General features: G+C 37.8%; 1 protein-coding gene across 1 annotated transcript; it reads left to right on the top strand.

Annotated features, from left to right (window-relative positions):
- Positions 1–8048: 8048 nt before the first annotated feature.
- LOC103928935 lies at positions 8049–16565 on the top strand. The gene is made up of 12 exons (XM_048583759.1): positions 8049–9199; positions 9496–9673; positions 9809–9958; positions 10138–10266; positions 10639–10718; positions 11005–11359; positions 12827–12872; positions 13665–13710; positions 14692–14763; positions 15271–15343; positions 15498–15593; positions 15859–16565. Exons 1-12 carry the CDS (start codon positions 8049–8051, stop codon positions 16339–16341), a joined length of 2859 nt encoding a protein of 952 aa, XP_048439716.1. The 3' UTR covers positions 16342–16565.
- Positions 16566–16911: the final 346 nt, after the last annotated feature.

Genomic DNA, 16911 nt, shown 5'->3' with positions numbered 1-16911 from the left:
TGCCTTATTTTAGTACGTTGTGGCAGTACAACATGCACATGGATAACACAATAAAAAACTTGTAAACGTGTAATGTTGGCTGGTGCCCAAACACGAGTTGTGCTGAGAAATATTGATGGTTGACAACTGGTCTCAATCGAACTTAATAATGAATTATGTAAAATGGTATGTACCCATCTTGCAATTTCTTTTTCATGAGCAGAGCGCGGGTAATCAATTTCATCTGCTTAATAAATGCTTCTGCTAAACTATTTTTGAGTATGGACATGAGGATCATGGCGTTCAACATCAATGCCCAGTGATATGCAATAATCATCAAGACTTTGATATGTAAACTCTCTGGCACATCACCACTACTTGCTATTGAAAAATCTCTATATATGTCGACCTTCGTAGACATGCAAGAATACCTAACTCTTCCTCATCTCCGAGAATGCATCTTCAACAAAGCATCTCAAAATACCCAGTTTTCTTCCTCTCCGAGAATACCTCTTCAAAACTAGTCACACCAGAGCAAGATTATCTTATATCATGCAATGTTCCTGTCATTTCCTTTGTCCTTGGTCTTACCTGCAAGACAAGGATAAAAGAAAGCAATATGTCAGAACCTCCACTCAAACTTTTGATGCCACGCATGGATGAGTCACCAAGAAGTGAAAGACCATTCAAATGCAAGGTTTGCATTCCACTCCTGCATCAGTGAGCAAATACTGCAAGAGAAGATGCCAAACCTGCATGGGGAAAAACTAGGAAAGATACCACTTCTGCAAGGGGAACATGTAAGGCAAGTGAAAATGATACATTGAAGCATGTGGAGACAAACGCAACAAACACGTGTTGATTCATCCCCAAGAAAGCCGAAGATCACTTGCCACGTGAAGCTCTTCATGGTCCAATTTCATTCAAGATCAAGCCTTGGAGGTTCTTGAAGAAATCACAAGTCCGATTCAAGATCAAGTGTCCACCACCCTTGAAATAAATTTAGCTCCAAATAAATTAAGTAAATTCAAACTTTTGGAGAAAATCAGAAGACACTCCAGCCCAGTTCAAGAACAAGTCTGTGGAAAGTTAACAACAAGTAAAGCACCTCTTTCGGCAACTCTTCTCGCTAAGAGACTGTAGAATGACCAACGATCAGCCTAAATGACTTGAAATCAGGGGAAGATGCTCATCAGGAGGAGTATCCAAAAACAGATCAAGATTTTAACGAGTCAATCGAAGACTTGTGGCCATTCAAGGGCGAGTGTTGTATAACAGTGGATGTCCACTCAAATAATTAAATAATGCACAAGTTGCCCTTCCACTGTCTGCCAAAGCTTGCTTCATACGAATCCTACTTTCTATATAAATACAACACCCCACACAACACAAAGGATATAGGCAGAAGGCACATGGCTCATGAAAAAGGAAGAAGTTCATGGAAGAGGAAGAGAGAAAAGAGAGGAAGAAGAGAGGAGATAATAAAGAGAGTTACTTTTGTACTTCTATTATTCTAATTTTGTGTCTTGTTTCTTTTATTCCACTGCAGACATCATCAATTTTACAACATTTTGTTTTTTTTTATTTTTTGAGTTGCTTAAAGCACAATTGAATTGCTAAAGTAAACCTGCAAGGAATGCTGATTGGCTTGGAGGGAAAGATTTTGCTTTTAATTTGCGTTAGTTGCACTTTACACCTTGGTATTAAGTGAAATTTTATAATGGACCATAACTTTGAAATATCTGCATTTACTTGCCCATTTGTTAATATACATACTACGCATAAAAGCACTTTTGACATTTCAAGTAGACTAATAGCTCATTTGGATGTTTTTTTTTTTTTTTTTTTTTTTAAATTGATTGAAACTATTTTTGGTGATTTTTTTTTTTGTAAACAATCATTTGTTAAAATACTAGTAAATCCTGTAAAAGCACATATAACTGGTGCTTCTTATAGAAAACACTTCAAATACTTTTAGAACCTAAAAATATTTTCTCAAAAAACGCTTTTATTAATTTTAAAATGTTGAAGTATGATTGAACACACTTAAAAATGTTAAAACATTTGTGCATTACATATTTCACGTGCTGTAATATCATATTAACGGATTTGCAAAACTTTCTCCAAAGGATTTTATCGCAAATCTTTTAGTTTTCAAGTATGGCTGACATGGCTCCTTCTAACGTAAAATTCAAAGTACTAACCCACCCCGTTGGACTGGAATAAGGAGGCTACCGTTGATCAATTATTCTGTGAAGGAACACGTATGTGGGATGCGATGCTCCTGGGGCAATTATTTTGTCCACAAGAGATTGATGTGATACTCAGTATCCCCCTGAGCATAATGGATGTACGAGACAAGTTGATTCGGCATTTCGAAAGAGATGGACGCTTCTCGGTTGGGAGTGCTTACCACATAGCTCGGAGTGATGTGGAGTCGGGGAATGAGGCGGCTGGAGCGTCAGCTTCAAATGGACAGGTGGGAAATCTTTGGAGAAAATTGTGGAAGGCGTGTGTCTCGAACAAGGTCAAAATTTATGCTTGGCGGAGCTGCTGGGATGCCCTCCCTACTCGCAATAATCTAGCTAAACGCAAAGTCACTCAGGACGACGGTTGTCTTTTCTGTGTCGGAAAACCGAAAACTATCGAACATGTCTTTGAGGGACTGCTCTATGGTAGCAGCCGTGTGGTTCTATTGCGTGGGTTTAAGAACTAATGATTTTTTTTGCAGGTTAAGCTTGTAGGATTGGTTGGCTCATCGAGCCCAAACATTATCTTCACAAGCATTTGAATGATCCTTTGGAATATCTGGAAGACAAGGAATGAATTGTTGTGGAATGGGGTGCAATTGCCACCGGGAGAAATAGGGGTCCGTGCGGAGGGTTGGCTATTGGAGTATAAGAAATGGCACTCGCCACAAATGAAGAAGAAGGATCGCACTAAGCAAAGATGGACTAAACCTGACGATGGATGGCTCTAGTATAATTTTGATGGGGCATGGGAGGAACGAACAAACCGTGGAGGATTGGGGGTAATCCTCAGAAACAGCTATGGTGATTTTGTTGCTGTGCTTTCTGCGCGAGTTGAGTTTGCGGCATCAGCTTTGCATGTGGAGCTTCTTGCCGCGCGAAGTGCTCTCCTGTTCATCAAACAAATCCATCATCATGAGTCTCGGGTTGTGCTGGAAGGGGATTTTCTTATTACCATTGCCACCATGAACGGCCATGGAGATGATAGCTCTCCCCTGGGTCCAATAATCAACGATATCCGTGCGTTTCTCAGTGACTTTTCGCAGACCAAGCTCCACCATGTTAGACGGGAGGAAAACCAGGTGGCTCACAGGCTTGCTCGCGCTGGAGTTGGAAGCTTTCAGGAGCTAATATGGCTGACGGAACCTCCGGACTTAATTTTGGATGCTTTATTTGAAGATGCATCAAATTAATTTGTATTTGCCTGGCGATGTGAGGATAGTAAACACTCGTTTATTTGTGTGAGACGTTCTTTTTTTCTTCGATCAGGTTGAAAGCTTCGAGCTCTTGCATAAGTTTTTATCGAGCCCCATGTTAACATACTATTCATACTTTGTGCGTATTCCTTTCTTATCAATGAATATCATACTCAAAATAAAAAAACAAAAAAAGACATTAGATGAAGGCCAAATCCCACTTTGGTTCATGTCGTTGGCCTAAATTTTCACTTCTATTCATGGCGTTTTAGTTGGACACCTTTCAACATAGGCATGTTACGTGTGGAAGTTTTTTTTTTTTTTTTTGTTATAAATAGGCAAAAGTTAAAGAGATAATATTTACTAGTAATAGAAACGAAACAGGTGTAAAATATCATATTGTAACTAGGGGTGGGCATAAAAACCGCCAAACCGCAAAACCGCATCGAACCGTAAGAAAAAAAACCGAAAAAAACCGTGTTGACCGGAAAAGTCAACTTTGAGTGAAAAACCGAACCGAACCGTTCAAACCGGTTCCGGTTCCGGTTTCGAAGGACCAAGAACCGTTCGAACCGAATCGAACCGTTTTATTAATAAAAAATAAATAAATTATATATACACACACATGTCGTGGTATAATAAGTTGAAAAAATTGGTTTCATTAAATTGCAAAACAGAGGATCCTATCCCAATTAGGGTTCATTTTCACTTACACACACACGGAGACACCTCCTTCACGCCTTCACGGCTTCACGCTGCACGCACGCCGCTCACATGGAGACACCTTCACACCTTCACGCCTTCACCGCTTCACGGCTTCACGCTTCGACCTCTCTCCTCGCCCTCGGGTACTCCCTTTTTTTGTTATTGTTTCAACTTTCAGCCATTGTTCAAAGTTTCAATTTTTGAATTTTGGGTTTTGGAATAGCTCATTAAATTGAATTCTTGATTAACTTGAATTTCAGGTTCCACAAACATTGTTGTTCGAATTTCAGGTTCCACAGCAGCGCAATCAGCAAAGCTAAAGGTAATTTTTCTGGGTTTTTCGAATTGTTTTGTTGTAAGAAAACTTATCAAACATTTATGCAAGTTAATATTCTCATGAAATTTGTCCTCTCAATATTAAACTGTTGTTGCGTAGGGGCAGAGGCATTTAAACTGTTGTTAATTTATTTTCTCATGAAATGGTGAGTGTTCCTAAGTGTACTCAGTAAAAGAGTGAAGTTGGTGCAGGGTTCTTCCTTGCTGTCATCGTCTCACGTTTCAACTCCAAAACTTTTTGTGAAGAAACCTGTGTTGATACTCAAGGGAAAGCACATGCATGTTAGGTGTTGTGCTCATATTGTTAACTTGATAGTTCAAGATGGTTTGAGGACGTTAGATAAATCCATCTTAGCTATTAGGAATGCGTTGGTGTATGTAACGTCTTCTCCACAAAGGGTGGAAGCTTTTAGGAGTTGTGTTAAGAAGGAAAAAATTGAATGCAAGGGTCTTGTTTTTTTAGATGTGCCAACTAGGTGGAATTCCACCTATTTGATGTTAACGAATGCTTTGAAATTTGAAAAAGCTTTTGTGAGAATGGGAGATGATGAGATTGCATACTTGTCATGGTTTGGTGAAGATTTGCCGGAAGAAGAAGAACGGGTGGGTGAACCTTCCAATGGTAAAAAGAGGTATGGGCCACCAAATATGGAAGATTGGAGTAATGCTGCTATTTTTGTCAATTTTTTGAAAGTGTTCTATCAAATGACATTGAAGATGAGTGTTACTTTGCATCCGGCTTGTCATAGTACTTTTTCTGATTTGCTTGCAATTGATGAAGAGATAGTTGATTTGTTCATCGAAGAAGATATGTTATTGACTCAAACCTACACAAGCTTGATATTGCATGAAATGGCACGAAGCATGAAGGTAAAATTTGATAAGTATTGGGGTGATCTTGTTAAAGTGAATCCTTTTCTATTTGTCGGACTTGTGCTTGATCCAAGATATAAACTGGGTTATGTGCCACATATTTTGAAGCGTCGTGGGTGTAGTATTGATGAAGCCATGGCTAAAAAGGATGAGATAAAAAGCCTAATCTTCAAACTATATGATGAATATGTTCCTTCTTCCAACCAACCAAGTGGTTCTAGTGCTAGTAGTTGTTCTAATACTACTAGTACTATAACTACTATTGGTGGGGCTAATCCAACTCAACATGGAAGGGGGAAAAAACGAGCTGAAATGGATGAAAGTTGGATAAAAGAAGTTGAAGCAAGTAATGCCGTGCTCTCAAACCATGAGTTTGATAGGTACTTGTTAGATCGCAATGAAAAAGTGGAAGTAGGTCAAGATTTTGATATTTTAAATTGGTGGAAATTGAATGGTGTTAAATACCCAGTGTTGGCACTAATTGCAAAGGAAGTTCTTGCAATTCCGGTCTCAACGGTAGCTTCAGAATCTGCCTTTAGCACGGGAGGAAGGATTGTGAACTCATATCGTTCTTCATTGACTCCTCTAATGGTAGAGAGGTTAATTTGTACTCAAAATTGGTTGATGTCAGATAACATCTCAATTTTAGACGATGAGACAATCTTGGAAGATATAGAGTTTTATGAAGCACTTGAAACAGGTATGAATATTTATTTTTCATTACTTTGTTTTTTCTCTTGTTTTATTGCATGCTTACTTTCTTATTTGCTAATGAGTTCTTAATTTTTATATGTTCTAGAAAAAAGGAATGGTGGCACATCTAGCAATAGCATTGCAGATTCATAAACTATTCAATCCTAACTTATCACCTTTTACTAGTGATGGTATGTATGTAACTTTAATTTTTTTAGCACCTTCCTTATCACATTTTCTCCTTAATCTTTCCCTTTTGTGTGTGGCAGCAAGTTGCAATCTCTGTTTCTACTCTGATTCTATCTTTCGTAAACTATACTGGTTTAACTATTGTTGGATATGCTGCTGTTCTTCTCGCTTCAAATGTTGCATTTTTTTGGGGCTGTTGATGGCGTGCTCAATTGCTGTTTTGTTAATTAACTTTGGGAAACTTATGAGTTGAAAGTTGCAACTCAATAATGACTGTAGTAGCCTACCTTAGCTTAGAAATGTATGTCACTTAACCACGTAAGAGCAAATCTGTATGATCAATTGAGTTTAGATGGTCGAATTCTTGTTTCTCTGTTTGGATGAACTCAGTAGACATATTTTAGGTACTATGAACTGATTTAGTTGTTTATCAGTGACCTAATTATAGTTTTGTCAAACTGCATTTCTACTTATTTGTCATATCAGAATGCATCTTTCCCTGATCAGACAGTACAGAAATTTCATTGTACAAACTATTCCGATCATTTCTGAGTTGTTTGAAGTCTACTTTGAAATCCCATTTTAACCAGACTTTTTTCAATTATCCTCTGACTGCTATTTCAAGCCGTGATTACAGTTACAATGATTTTGGATTTTGTAGTAGGAGCAGTCGTGGAGGGAACAAAAATGGTCGTGGCAAACCACGTGGGAGTGGCAACGGCAGTGGTCGTGGACGCGGGCGTGGTCGTGGTGGAGAAGGGAGGAAGAAGCCTGTGGAGAAGTCGGTTGATGAACTCGACAAGGAACTCGATAGCTATCACGCAGATAACATGCAGGGTTAGTTCAAAACTGGAGCTGTGGAACTTTGCTTGCTGGTATCAGTCAGTGTTTGAGCTAATTTCTGCTTGGATATAGACTAATTTCTGCTGTGGAACTCGATAGCTATCACGCAGATAACTCGGTAGCTGTACAAAATATGACGGTTGTGATTTTTGGGATATAGACTAATTTCTGCTTGGATGTTAATGTGGATCAAACTAGATGTGGTTCAAATAATTTATTATTAGGAACCGTAAACCGGCAAGAACCGGATCGGAACCGGTGTAGACCGAACCGTAAGGTTCTAGTAATAAATTTAAGTGGAACCGCACCGAATCGAACCGTTAATATATTTCGGTTCCGGTTTCAATTTAGGGGTGGAACCGCACCGAACCGCACCGTGCCCACCCCTAATTGTAACTATAATACAAAGGAATGACAAATAAAAGACAGAGGGATAAATATTGATGTTATTGATCTTTTCTTCCTCTCAGTATTTTGATAATACACAGAACGCTCTATTTATAAATCAACTCCAACACATACCTTTTGAAAATACAATCCTTATTCATTTCCCAAATCAACACATCTTTAACAGTTACGTACTCACTCTTAAGTACAGCTTATACATGAACGAGGGTAGAAAAGGTGAGTGTAATCAATATAATTAAATTCAGGGAGAAATCACACTCTAAACAAATTTTCTGATTGATCCACTAACAAAAAATTACTTCCGCCGACTTTCTCTACGTATCTTTGTATTTTATTTTGGCATCCATCAACAGTTAAGCACCCAAATTTCAAATTAGAGAGCGGAAAATAAATGACAAGTTTTATTTTGGAATAAATCACAAGTTTTTAGGGAGTGTTTAATAATTTTTTACTTTTTGATTCTTTTCTTGGTGAATGTGAACGGCATTTGATGCCCAAACCAAAGGCGGGGTTTCCTTCCCTCATGAATTCACGGAATTAAAGCTAAGCGCCCACTGTTGGACAACAACGAGCATCAATGGCAGTGGACGTTGCAGAATTTCAATGGAGAAAGTTCTTGAGCTCGCTTCGAGACGCCGAGTCGGAATTATCAGGTTCAGTTTCCATCATGTACTTCACAACAATAAAAAATCTCATCTCTTCCTTCAGGTCGATCAAAAATGGGGCCAGAGAGATAGATATAATGCCCCGCCCTCCTTACGACAACTCTGAAATCATCGATTTTCTCTACAAACTCAACGACGCGTTGGCCGAGTGCCGAATCTTCGCAAGGGAATGCAAGGAGCTCAACAAGAAGCTCTTACTCTTCAACCCTTTTGGATTTTACTTCATCCAGAAGATGAATAATCGACTGGATGGATTGAGGAAGGAGCTGGAGAGTTTGGGGGGCGCCCAGCGGCTGGACAATGACGTCGGAGATTGTTGGGCTGAGGAGGTGGAACTGCCACCTTGTCCAGTTGTTGATGGGTTTGATGAGCAGGTTGTTTATGGGTTTGATGAGCAGGCAGAGAAAGTTGAGGACTTGCTGTGTGGGGAGGGCTCTACCGGAAATGGGTTTAGGACAATTGGGGTGGTGGGGATTGCTGGTGTGGGTAAGACCACCCTGGTGCACAAGGTTTTGAAAATGGAGAGAGTTAAGGGTAAGTTTAATCCTATAATTTGGTTACCCTTTTCGGGTATGAGGAAAGAGGAAGAACAGTATAGTAGGTTTAGCTTTGAGACGTGCATTGTCGATAATTTGGGCCAAACTCTGGATGGGAGGATAGTTGGCCTTGGTAAGCTCTTGGAAAGGCTTAACCAACTGTTTTCTGGTAAGAGGTATCTGATTGTGTTGGATGATGTGCAGCAGCGCCACATTAGCATTGAGGATCGCTTATGGCGCGGATTGCCTAAGGGTAGTGGTGGTGCGGTCATTGTCACTAGTAGGTTAACAGAAGTGGCTCGAAAGGTGGTGGAAGAAAGGGACTTGATTTATGTTGAGCCTTTGGACAAAGAAATTTGCTGGAGCATATTTGAGGAGACTATGAAGAATAACAAAGAAGTTTTAAACATTTCATGTCACACAACTTTGCGTAAGATTGAGAATGAAATTAAGGATCAATGTCATGGCCTTCCATTGGCTGCTAAGGCGCTTGCAGGAATCATTCCAGAGCAGATTCGTGAGATTGAGTATTCTTCTAAACCCCTCTTTTTCGTTGATGGGTTTTGTAGATATATGGGTGAATTTGTGTACTTCATTCTTCAGTGTAACTCCTTTATTGTGATAGTGTTACATACATATAATATTGAATTTCGTGGAGTATAGACTAATGCTTAGTATTTGATGCTGCTGTACCTTGAATTTGTTTCAAGTTCTTTTATATATGAAGAAGTGAACTAAATAAGGTGATTCGTATATTTGTTAAGATTTGGTTCCCCAAAATTCATATTTACGTGCAATAAGAATACTGCGGATCAAATTGTAGGTCCAAACGTTTCTTGAAGGAGATGTATATACCTGATGAATTGCTTAAACATGATTTGGTTGGTGAACCTTCTGTCGATAGACCAAGCTGCCCAGTTTTAGTGTTTGTTGATATAAAAGATGAAAAGCTTGGAGTACAACTCTATAACGAATTTTGCTACCGTCTTAATAAAAAGCAGGTATTATTTTCTCTTTGTAATTGTCTCTCCTTGAGGAAAGGCATTTTGAAATGATTATTTTAAAAAGGAAATCTAACCTGTATGATTGTAAACATGCTTAACTTGATAGTGTTCAAATTATAATTTCTTTCCTAGGTCTTTGGTGTGCTGGAAGAGGACTCTGATTCTAAGGGACCAATAAAGGTAGAGGATCCTGAGGGCGTGCTAAAGGAGGTTTATGGTGCTCTACATAAGAGTAAAAAATATGAGTTTGCTGATGATATTCAAAAGAGGATGAGAATTATAGTGAGTAACATGTTAAATTTATCGCTATAGCCAATTGTTCAACACTTTTTCTTCTTTTTTTGGTTTTTGGATTTGTATTTATAATTTCAACAATTTCTCACATACATTTTGGATATTTTTCCCTTAATTAATCTTTGGGTTGTGCGGTAGCTGTCTTTCTAACATATATTTCTTTTCAGATTGTTGGTGGGGGTGATGTGGTTAACCGGATTCTTGGAGTTATTTGTGATCTGAAATTACCAGAGTCGCCCTCCATTGTGCCAATATCACATGGGACTGAAAATAACATCCCACTTTCGTTTGGATGGGTAGGACATCTTTTAGTTTATGACAGCATCTTTCAAGGGATCAATTATTTTTCTTCTTTTGTTGTTGATTGAGGTGGGTTATAGGAATAAGGTGAGGTTTTGGGAAGAGTGCTGGGTCGGGACAACTTTGAGCCCGCACATGATTCCAGAGCATGATTTGATAACTACTATAAGTATATACAGACATGTAGAAGGTGTGTGTGGTTTAGAGCTTCGGAAGAGGGTCTAATTTCATTGTCACATTAGAATGAAACTGAAAGTGGCTGTTACCTACTTCTGCACTTTCTTCTTCTGCTTTCTGTCTAAAATATGGTTTTGCTAGGTCAGTATTGTATGCTTCTTTTAAGTTATAATTTGTTTGCTATTTTGCAGAAGGTGCCTAAAGTTGATCGTCAATCAGTGAAATCATTCCTGTATCAAGTAAAAGAGGCACAACAGATAAAAACTGACAGGTCTAACTCATATTTATTGTTTTCTTATTAAAAACAAGTTGGAATTTGAGGAAAAGTACAATAAGGGTTTGGGCAAACAAGCCAGGCTTGAGACAATATATTGATAGACCGTTTCCAGTAGACAAACAAGCCAAACTTGAGTATGTTTTAATGGATCCCATAATTTGGTTCTAAGAAAATTTAGAAATTGAATGGTGTTGGGTTATATATGGGGCTTTTGTATGTGAATTGCATATTTGTTATAGGCTTCCAGTGGTAATCTTATGTGATTATTATTGGGTTTCAGCTGGCATATTCTCATTAAGATGAGAACTACTCAAAGTCCTACAGATCGTAAAGAAATACCACACTCTTTTCATGTATTTCGTCCTGTTCGCAAAGGGGCTACAGAAACTGAGGTTCACAAAGGGGATACAGAAACTGAGGTTCACAAAGGGGCTACTGAAACTGAGGTTCACAAAGGGGCAAGAGAAACTGAGGTTCACAAAGGGGATACAGAAACTGAGATTCACGAAGGGGATACAGAAACAGAGGTTCACAAGGGGGCAACAGAAATTGAGGTTCACAAAGGGGCTACAGAAACTGACGTTCACAAAGGGGCTACAGAAACTAAGGTTCACAAAGGGGCTACAGAAACTGAGGTAACCAAGTGCTCAATTCCCCATCCCCAAACCCCCTACTCTATCCATTTGAATCACTTCTTTGAGATAAAAAGAAAGATCACCATTTTATTTGGACCAACAAAAAATCTCTCTTTTCATGCCTTTACCCTCTAGTGTTAAGTCTTATTCTCAACGGGCCTATCTTTTCTGTGATCCTGAGATTAATGAAGTATTCAATGAATGATGATGACGTCATACTGTAACTTAAATCGTAGATTAGTTCAGTTTATAGAAAATATTTGTTACTTGTCAGTTGTCAATTTAATATATTTTCTTAGACCTTTGCTCTTGATTTTATTTCCTTCTCTTCTTCAAGCATCCTTTACCTTCATAAATTATAATATCTTTGTAGATAACACCTTGGCAGTGGAGAAATCCATAATAGAGGGCTGGCTTAACCATAATGGTAATCAGAGGTATGTGCTGACGTTAGTACCACACAAATGCTGGTGGCAGCACTGTAGAAATTTTATATTGCGTGGACTGCACCATGTTAAGTCAATCACATCAAAGGTGCAGATCCTATTGCAACCTTTGATTACTCTATGACAGAAAGACTTCAAAGCTTTCCTTGTAATTTGAGATAAAATGTGTTCACCACTACCTGGAGAAATATTCCACCTCCCTCCTATACACCTCTAAGTTTCATCTTTGGTATTTGTGGAAGGTTGGTATTGGGTCCTAATAGATTTGATGTAGGCTTCTTGGATCCTGATTATAGCCTATATCCAACAGATCTTGAGTTTCCAAAAATACCCTTGACTTCAAGAACTTGAGAACACAAACATGAATTCATTAAGTTTTCTAATTTAAGTAAACAAAACGGTTTAGGCATCCAAAGGTTTTATAGGTTTGTTTCACACTGTTGTGACAATAACAAAAGACCTTCCAGTTATCAACAATTCTTTAGGTAGTGTTTGGATAAAATAGACAGAGGTGCTTTTATAGTGGTTCCTGGAGAAACACTTATTGCTTGCTAGTGAATATAAGAAGCACTTGGGTTACTACTTATTAGAGGTTTATGCTTTTCTTAAAAGTTCCCACTAATTAGAATACTACTAAGTAGAAGTGCTTTATACAAAGTATTCTCAATTAGGTGAGGAGTGCCAGTATGAAAGTCCTTGTGAACTTAAATCTTATTAACGTTGGCAAGTTTGATATTTCTTGGGCCTTTTCTGCCCCGTCATGGTTGGTTCCGATTTATTTGGAATGATCATCAATATTTACTGGGTGAATCAAATGGTTAGCCAGATTCATGGTGAAATTTCTTGTAATCACCATGACTTCAGGGATATGATCCTGACTTGTTTGTACTTTGAATTGGCGGTTGGTAAAAGAGGTTTCAACATGCAGTACTGAAGGACCACATATGAACAATCTACTTATGAAGTATGTACTTTTTCATTTTTAGTTAATTCTCCTTACCCTCACTTCTCATTTTTTTAGGATAATCTCGAATTATCAGGAGGATTCTGGAGCTATTTCAGCTTGGGTAAGAGTATACAAGGCAGCCACCAAGTTTTTGGATTTTGGTTTTGGGTTTTTGTTTTTTATATTTTCATTTTCCTTCTTAATCCTCTCAGATATACCCTTTTTCCATTCATTGATACATAGCTGTATGGTTTTCCCTTTAAGAATCAATTTTGCTAGAAATCAGTTCAATAGGAAACTTTTAACCATTTGGTTATTCGCTAGATGAAGATGTCATTGTTTACCTGAAATCCATGCTGCAATTTATTTGATTTACTCGCTAGATGTCTAAATGCTCCGTGAATGTTAAATAGGCATTCTGAAAACCTGATGGAGTGTAAACCTGATGGAAAACAACAAAACTGATGGATGATATGCGGAGAACTAAAAATGAGTGCAGAAGCACATGAAATAGGAAAGACTGCCAATAAAGCATTATTAATTCTTTTATTCAAGATATAGTGAAATGAGATGGGTGCATGGACCTTTTAATGAACTTTTCTATATTCTAATAGGACCACGGTTCCTGATTATATACTATTTTTCCAATGAAAACCAAATATATTACCATAGAAACAGACCAGGGTTCCTGTTGTGTTTATGTTTATTGGTTTGAGGACTTCATCATCTTCTTTAATTGACACATATCTAAATATTGGTAATGTTATATTCTTGTTTTCTTGGTATGGGGTCCATAAATTACTTTGTGAAGATAAAAATTCTCTTTCATTTGGAGTTGGTCTTATGATATTCAAGTTTAATGACCTTAATAAATACTATAAGTACAGTGTCTTGTCTATTTATATGCCAACAGGAGTTGATGCTCCAAGATCATGCGGAGGTTACTGGTCTACTGCAAGGTAGTTATTTAGCTTATGTTCATGTAATTGAGAAGTTGGTTTGAAAGCTCTTGTTATATATTTTGTATCTGTTAGTGATTGTGTTACTACCATTTTGTGTGTTGTTTAAGCACTTTAGACAGTCACAGATGTACTCGTTAGATTTCTATCAGAGGAAATTGACAAGATCTATGGTCATGCTGGTGGCAAATGCACATTTTTAAATACAGATATCTAACATTGTAGTTTTAAGTTTTATTAGTGTACTTATTTTTATTAATATAAGGGTTAATCTGTTAGTATTGAAATTCTTGAATCTTAACCCTTCAAGACACCAACAAAAGCCATTAAAACTATAGAATCCCTGAATCGGGTCATGTTGATGTCAGCTTTAATCATAATAAGCCTTCACCATGACCCACTAAGTTACCCTGTTGGTGTCATACAGCATTAAACACAAAAAACTGTACAGTAAAGGCTACATGAGCTCAATCTTTAAGGTGAGGACTTAATGTATGCATTCCCTGGCCTTTTTCGTGCTTGTTTACATTGCCAATTAGGTGTTAAAATCTAGTCTATAGGTGTATGCAATACCCTGTTTTTATTGCTGGGTTGAAATTACCATCAGTTTTTACACAATGGTTTTATCCCACGAGTCATGACGTATGATTTTTATAGTTACCGATGTAATTAGCAGGGTGTGACACTTCATATATACTTTAAGCCAAGTTGAATACATAATGTTACTATGAATAGTCATTGAAACATGCTGGTTAAGGAGCAGATGTCCACAGTACAAACTCCATGTTTTATGAATTTCTGGTACTGCAACATGAATACTGCTGGTGGCCTGGCATGTATACTTGTGGCTGACCAGCAGTGCAGAAGCATGGAGGCTACACTTGATATTGAATTAATATGGCACTCCAGCTCAGATGTTTTAGATTTTTTGTTATTAGAATATTCGTTCTTTGATATTAAAATTATTTTTGTCCCAAACAGGTCCCTAAAATCACTTGTAAACGTAGAGGTTATGAAGCATGGTCGTTTGGAACCACTTAAAATTCCTAGCGGGTAAATAATCAAACTTATATTCACCTCATTTTTGTTTCTTTTAACTCGGACACTTACATTTTAAATCGATTATACTAATGTGTAATTTAGTTTCTTAAATATGTTGTTATGAACCATGCTTCATTCTCTCATCTCAGATCTCACTGGTTTGCATGATTAAATGGAGAAAAAATGTTTCTTGACTTTTCATTATGGCGTCTTCCAGCCATTTTTCCTTTTTCCCCCTTGGATTTGATAATTGTTTTACTCCAAACAGATGGAAATTTTCATTAGTGTATCAAGTATTGACGAAGCGACTATGGACTATTTCCCCTATCTTGGCATATTTCTGTCATTGTCAAACAAACTGAAGGGCAATGCTCTGTACACACACACACACACACATATACATTCTTCTATTAACAAGCCAACATGCATGGACAAATGGACAACAGAGGAACAAATTCACAAACATGCATACTGATGCGGAATTCTTGCTGGCATTCTAAGTTTCTTTTTGGTGTACAGAATCAAGTCAATTGTTTGTCTTAACTTGCCAAGCGATCTTGGGGGATCAACCAATATGAACAAAGATCGAAAAGTGAGGTTCTTTAGTTTTTAGCTCTTTACCTTTTATTTGTGTGAGTGCACAGGCTAATGATTTTTTTTTTCGTTAGAATTTGCAAACAGTGTTCTTCGTTATTTCCTTTTTACAGTCGTAAATTAACACTTTATTGGTTGGAATTGAACAACAGAACATGAACCCGTCGGTCATAAATGATGGACAGCTTGAAATTGTCGGTTTGAAAGAAGTTTTACTGGCTCAGAATGAACGTATTTATCTTGATCAGGTCATATAACATCTTGCATTTATGTTTAGACTTTTCGATTGTTTGTTTCTTTTATTTTATTTAATCTCTAATTTGTAAAACTACCCAGATATTACACATACGCATCAGGCAAGAAAAACATACCATAAAGCCAAATTTTGATTTTTAGGAACTTGATTTCAGTACTTGGTTCTTTATGTGCTCGTAACAAGCGAGCAAATTTATGATATGTGTTTGAATTTTAGAAATGAAGTCACCGATGAATTGCTTTTCCCTCCTCTGTTAGGTACAAGAAATTCGTTTTGAGTTTAAGGGTGCTGCAGAATCTGTAAAGATGAGGATTGATGGATCACCATTGAAACAAATACCACCTGGGATGATAGATATTAAAATCTCTAGACACTCTCAAGTCAACATTCTTGGCAACGGAGACTGCGCGGCAAAAAGAGGTACCTCTGACTCATTGGAACCCCGTGCTTCTGGAACCGATGATAATAGCAATGCGAAAGATAAGTCAACTGAGGAAAGTAGCAATGCGAAAGATAAGTCAACTGAGGCAAGTAGCAATGCGAAAGATAAGTCAACTGAGGCAAGTAGCAATGCTCAAGATGGCTATAAAGAACGTAAGAAGTTTGGTTCAGCAGACACTTTCAAATACTCTGAAACCGAGGATTATAGCAATGCGAAAGATAAGTCAACTGAGGAAAGTAGCAATGCTCAGGATAGCTCTAAAGCACATAAGAAGTTTGGTTCCGCAGGCACTTCCTAAATGCCGTAATCCTACAGCCATCACTCTCTGTATTTTACTTGCCCAACCCCCTGAAATTACATTGTCCTCTTACACATTTCACCATATTATATCAAACAACTTTGCTGCATGAATTTCATCTAATTCGTCATTGTAAATAGTTTGGATATTGCCATAACTCATGAACTTGTATCGAATTTCAAGTGGAGAACAAAAGCAATGTGTAGCAAGAGGACTTTCTTCTACTTGTTTCTCAATTGATTGTTTGAGAAGTTCAATGTTCCAGTCATCTAGCGCCTCGTTCATCTCATATGAGACATCTTTCAGCTTCTCCAACCAGTCTCTCACAGAGGCTTCCTTCACTTGCCTCTTCTCTGCATCGGCCATTCTTGGCGTCGGATTTGGTTGACAATGGAAGAAGAAAAACAAGGAATATATGAAGTAAGAAATGCAGAATGGTTCTGCTATTGCCCTTCTTCTTCCCAGTTTATGTATTGTCCAATACCAACTCCATGTCAACTACTCCAGCAGCAAAGAGAATAATGGACCGACTATAATAATTTAGTATCAAACTTGTCATTCAAGTTAGTT

This window comes from the organism of the source record quoted next, unplaced genomic scaffold (genome assembly GCF_019419815.1).
Source record: "Pyrus x bretschneideri cultivar Hongxiangsu unplaced genomic scaffold, Pyrus_bretschneideri_v1 Contig20, whole genome shotgun sequence".
In the NCBI taxonomy this organism is placed as follows: domain Eukaryota; kingdom Viridiplantae; phylum Streptophyta; class Magnoliopsida; order Rosales; family Rosaceae; genus Pyrus; species Pyrus x bretschneideri.
Note: the sequence above shows the minus strand (reverse complement) of the source record. Positions and strands in the feature narration are given on the sequence as shown.

What these genes read in the sequence shown, in the direction of transcription:
- LOC103928935 (XM_048583759.1), top strand. Translation starts at nt 8,049, where the DNA reads ATGGCAGTGGACGTTGCAGAATTTCAATGGAGAAAGTTCTTGAGCTCG. An exon ending in ACCGTCTTAATAAAAAGCAG is followed by an intron (nt 9,674 to 9,808) that starts GTATTATTTTCT and finishes TTTCTTTCCTAG; the next exon opens with GTCTTTGGTGTGCTGGAAGA. An exon ending in AAAAGAGGATGAGAATTATA is followed by an intron (nt 9,959 to 10,137) that starts GTGAGTAACATG and finishes ATTTCTTTTCAG; the next exon opens with ATTGTTGGTGGGGGTGATGT.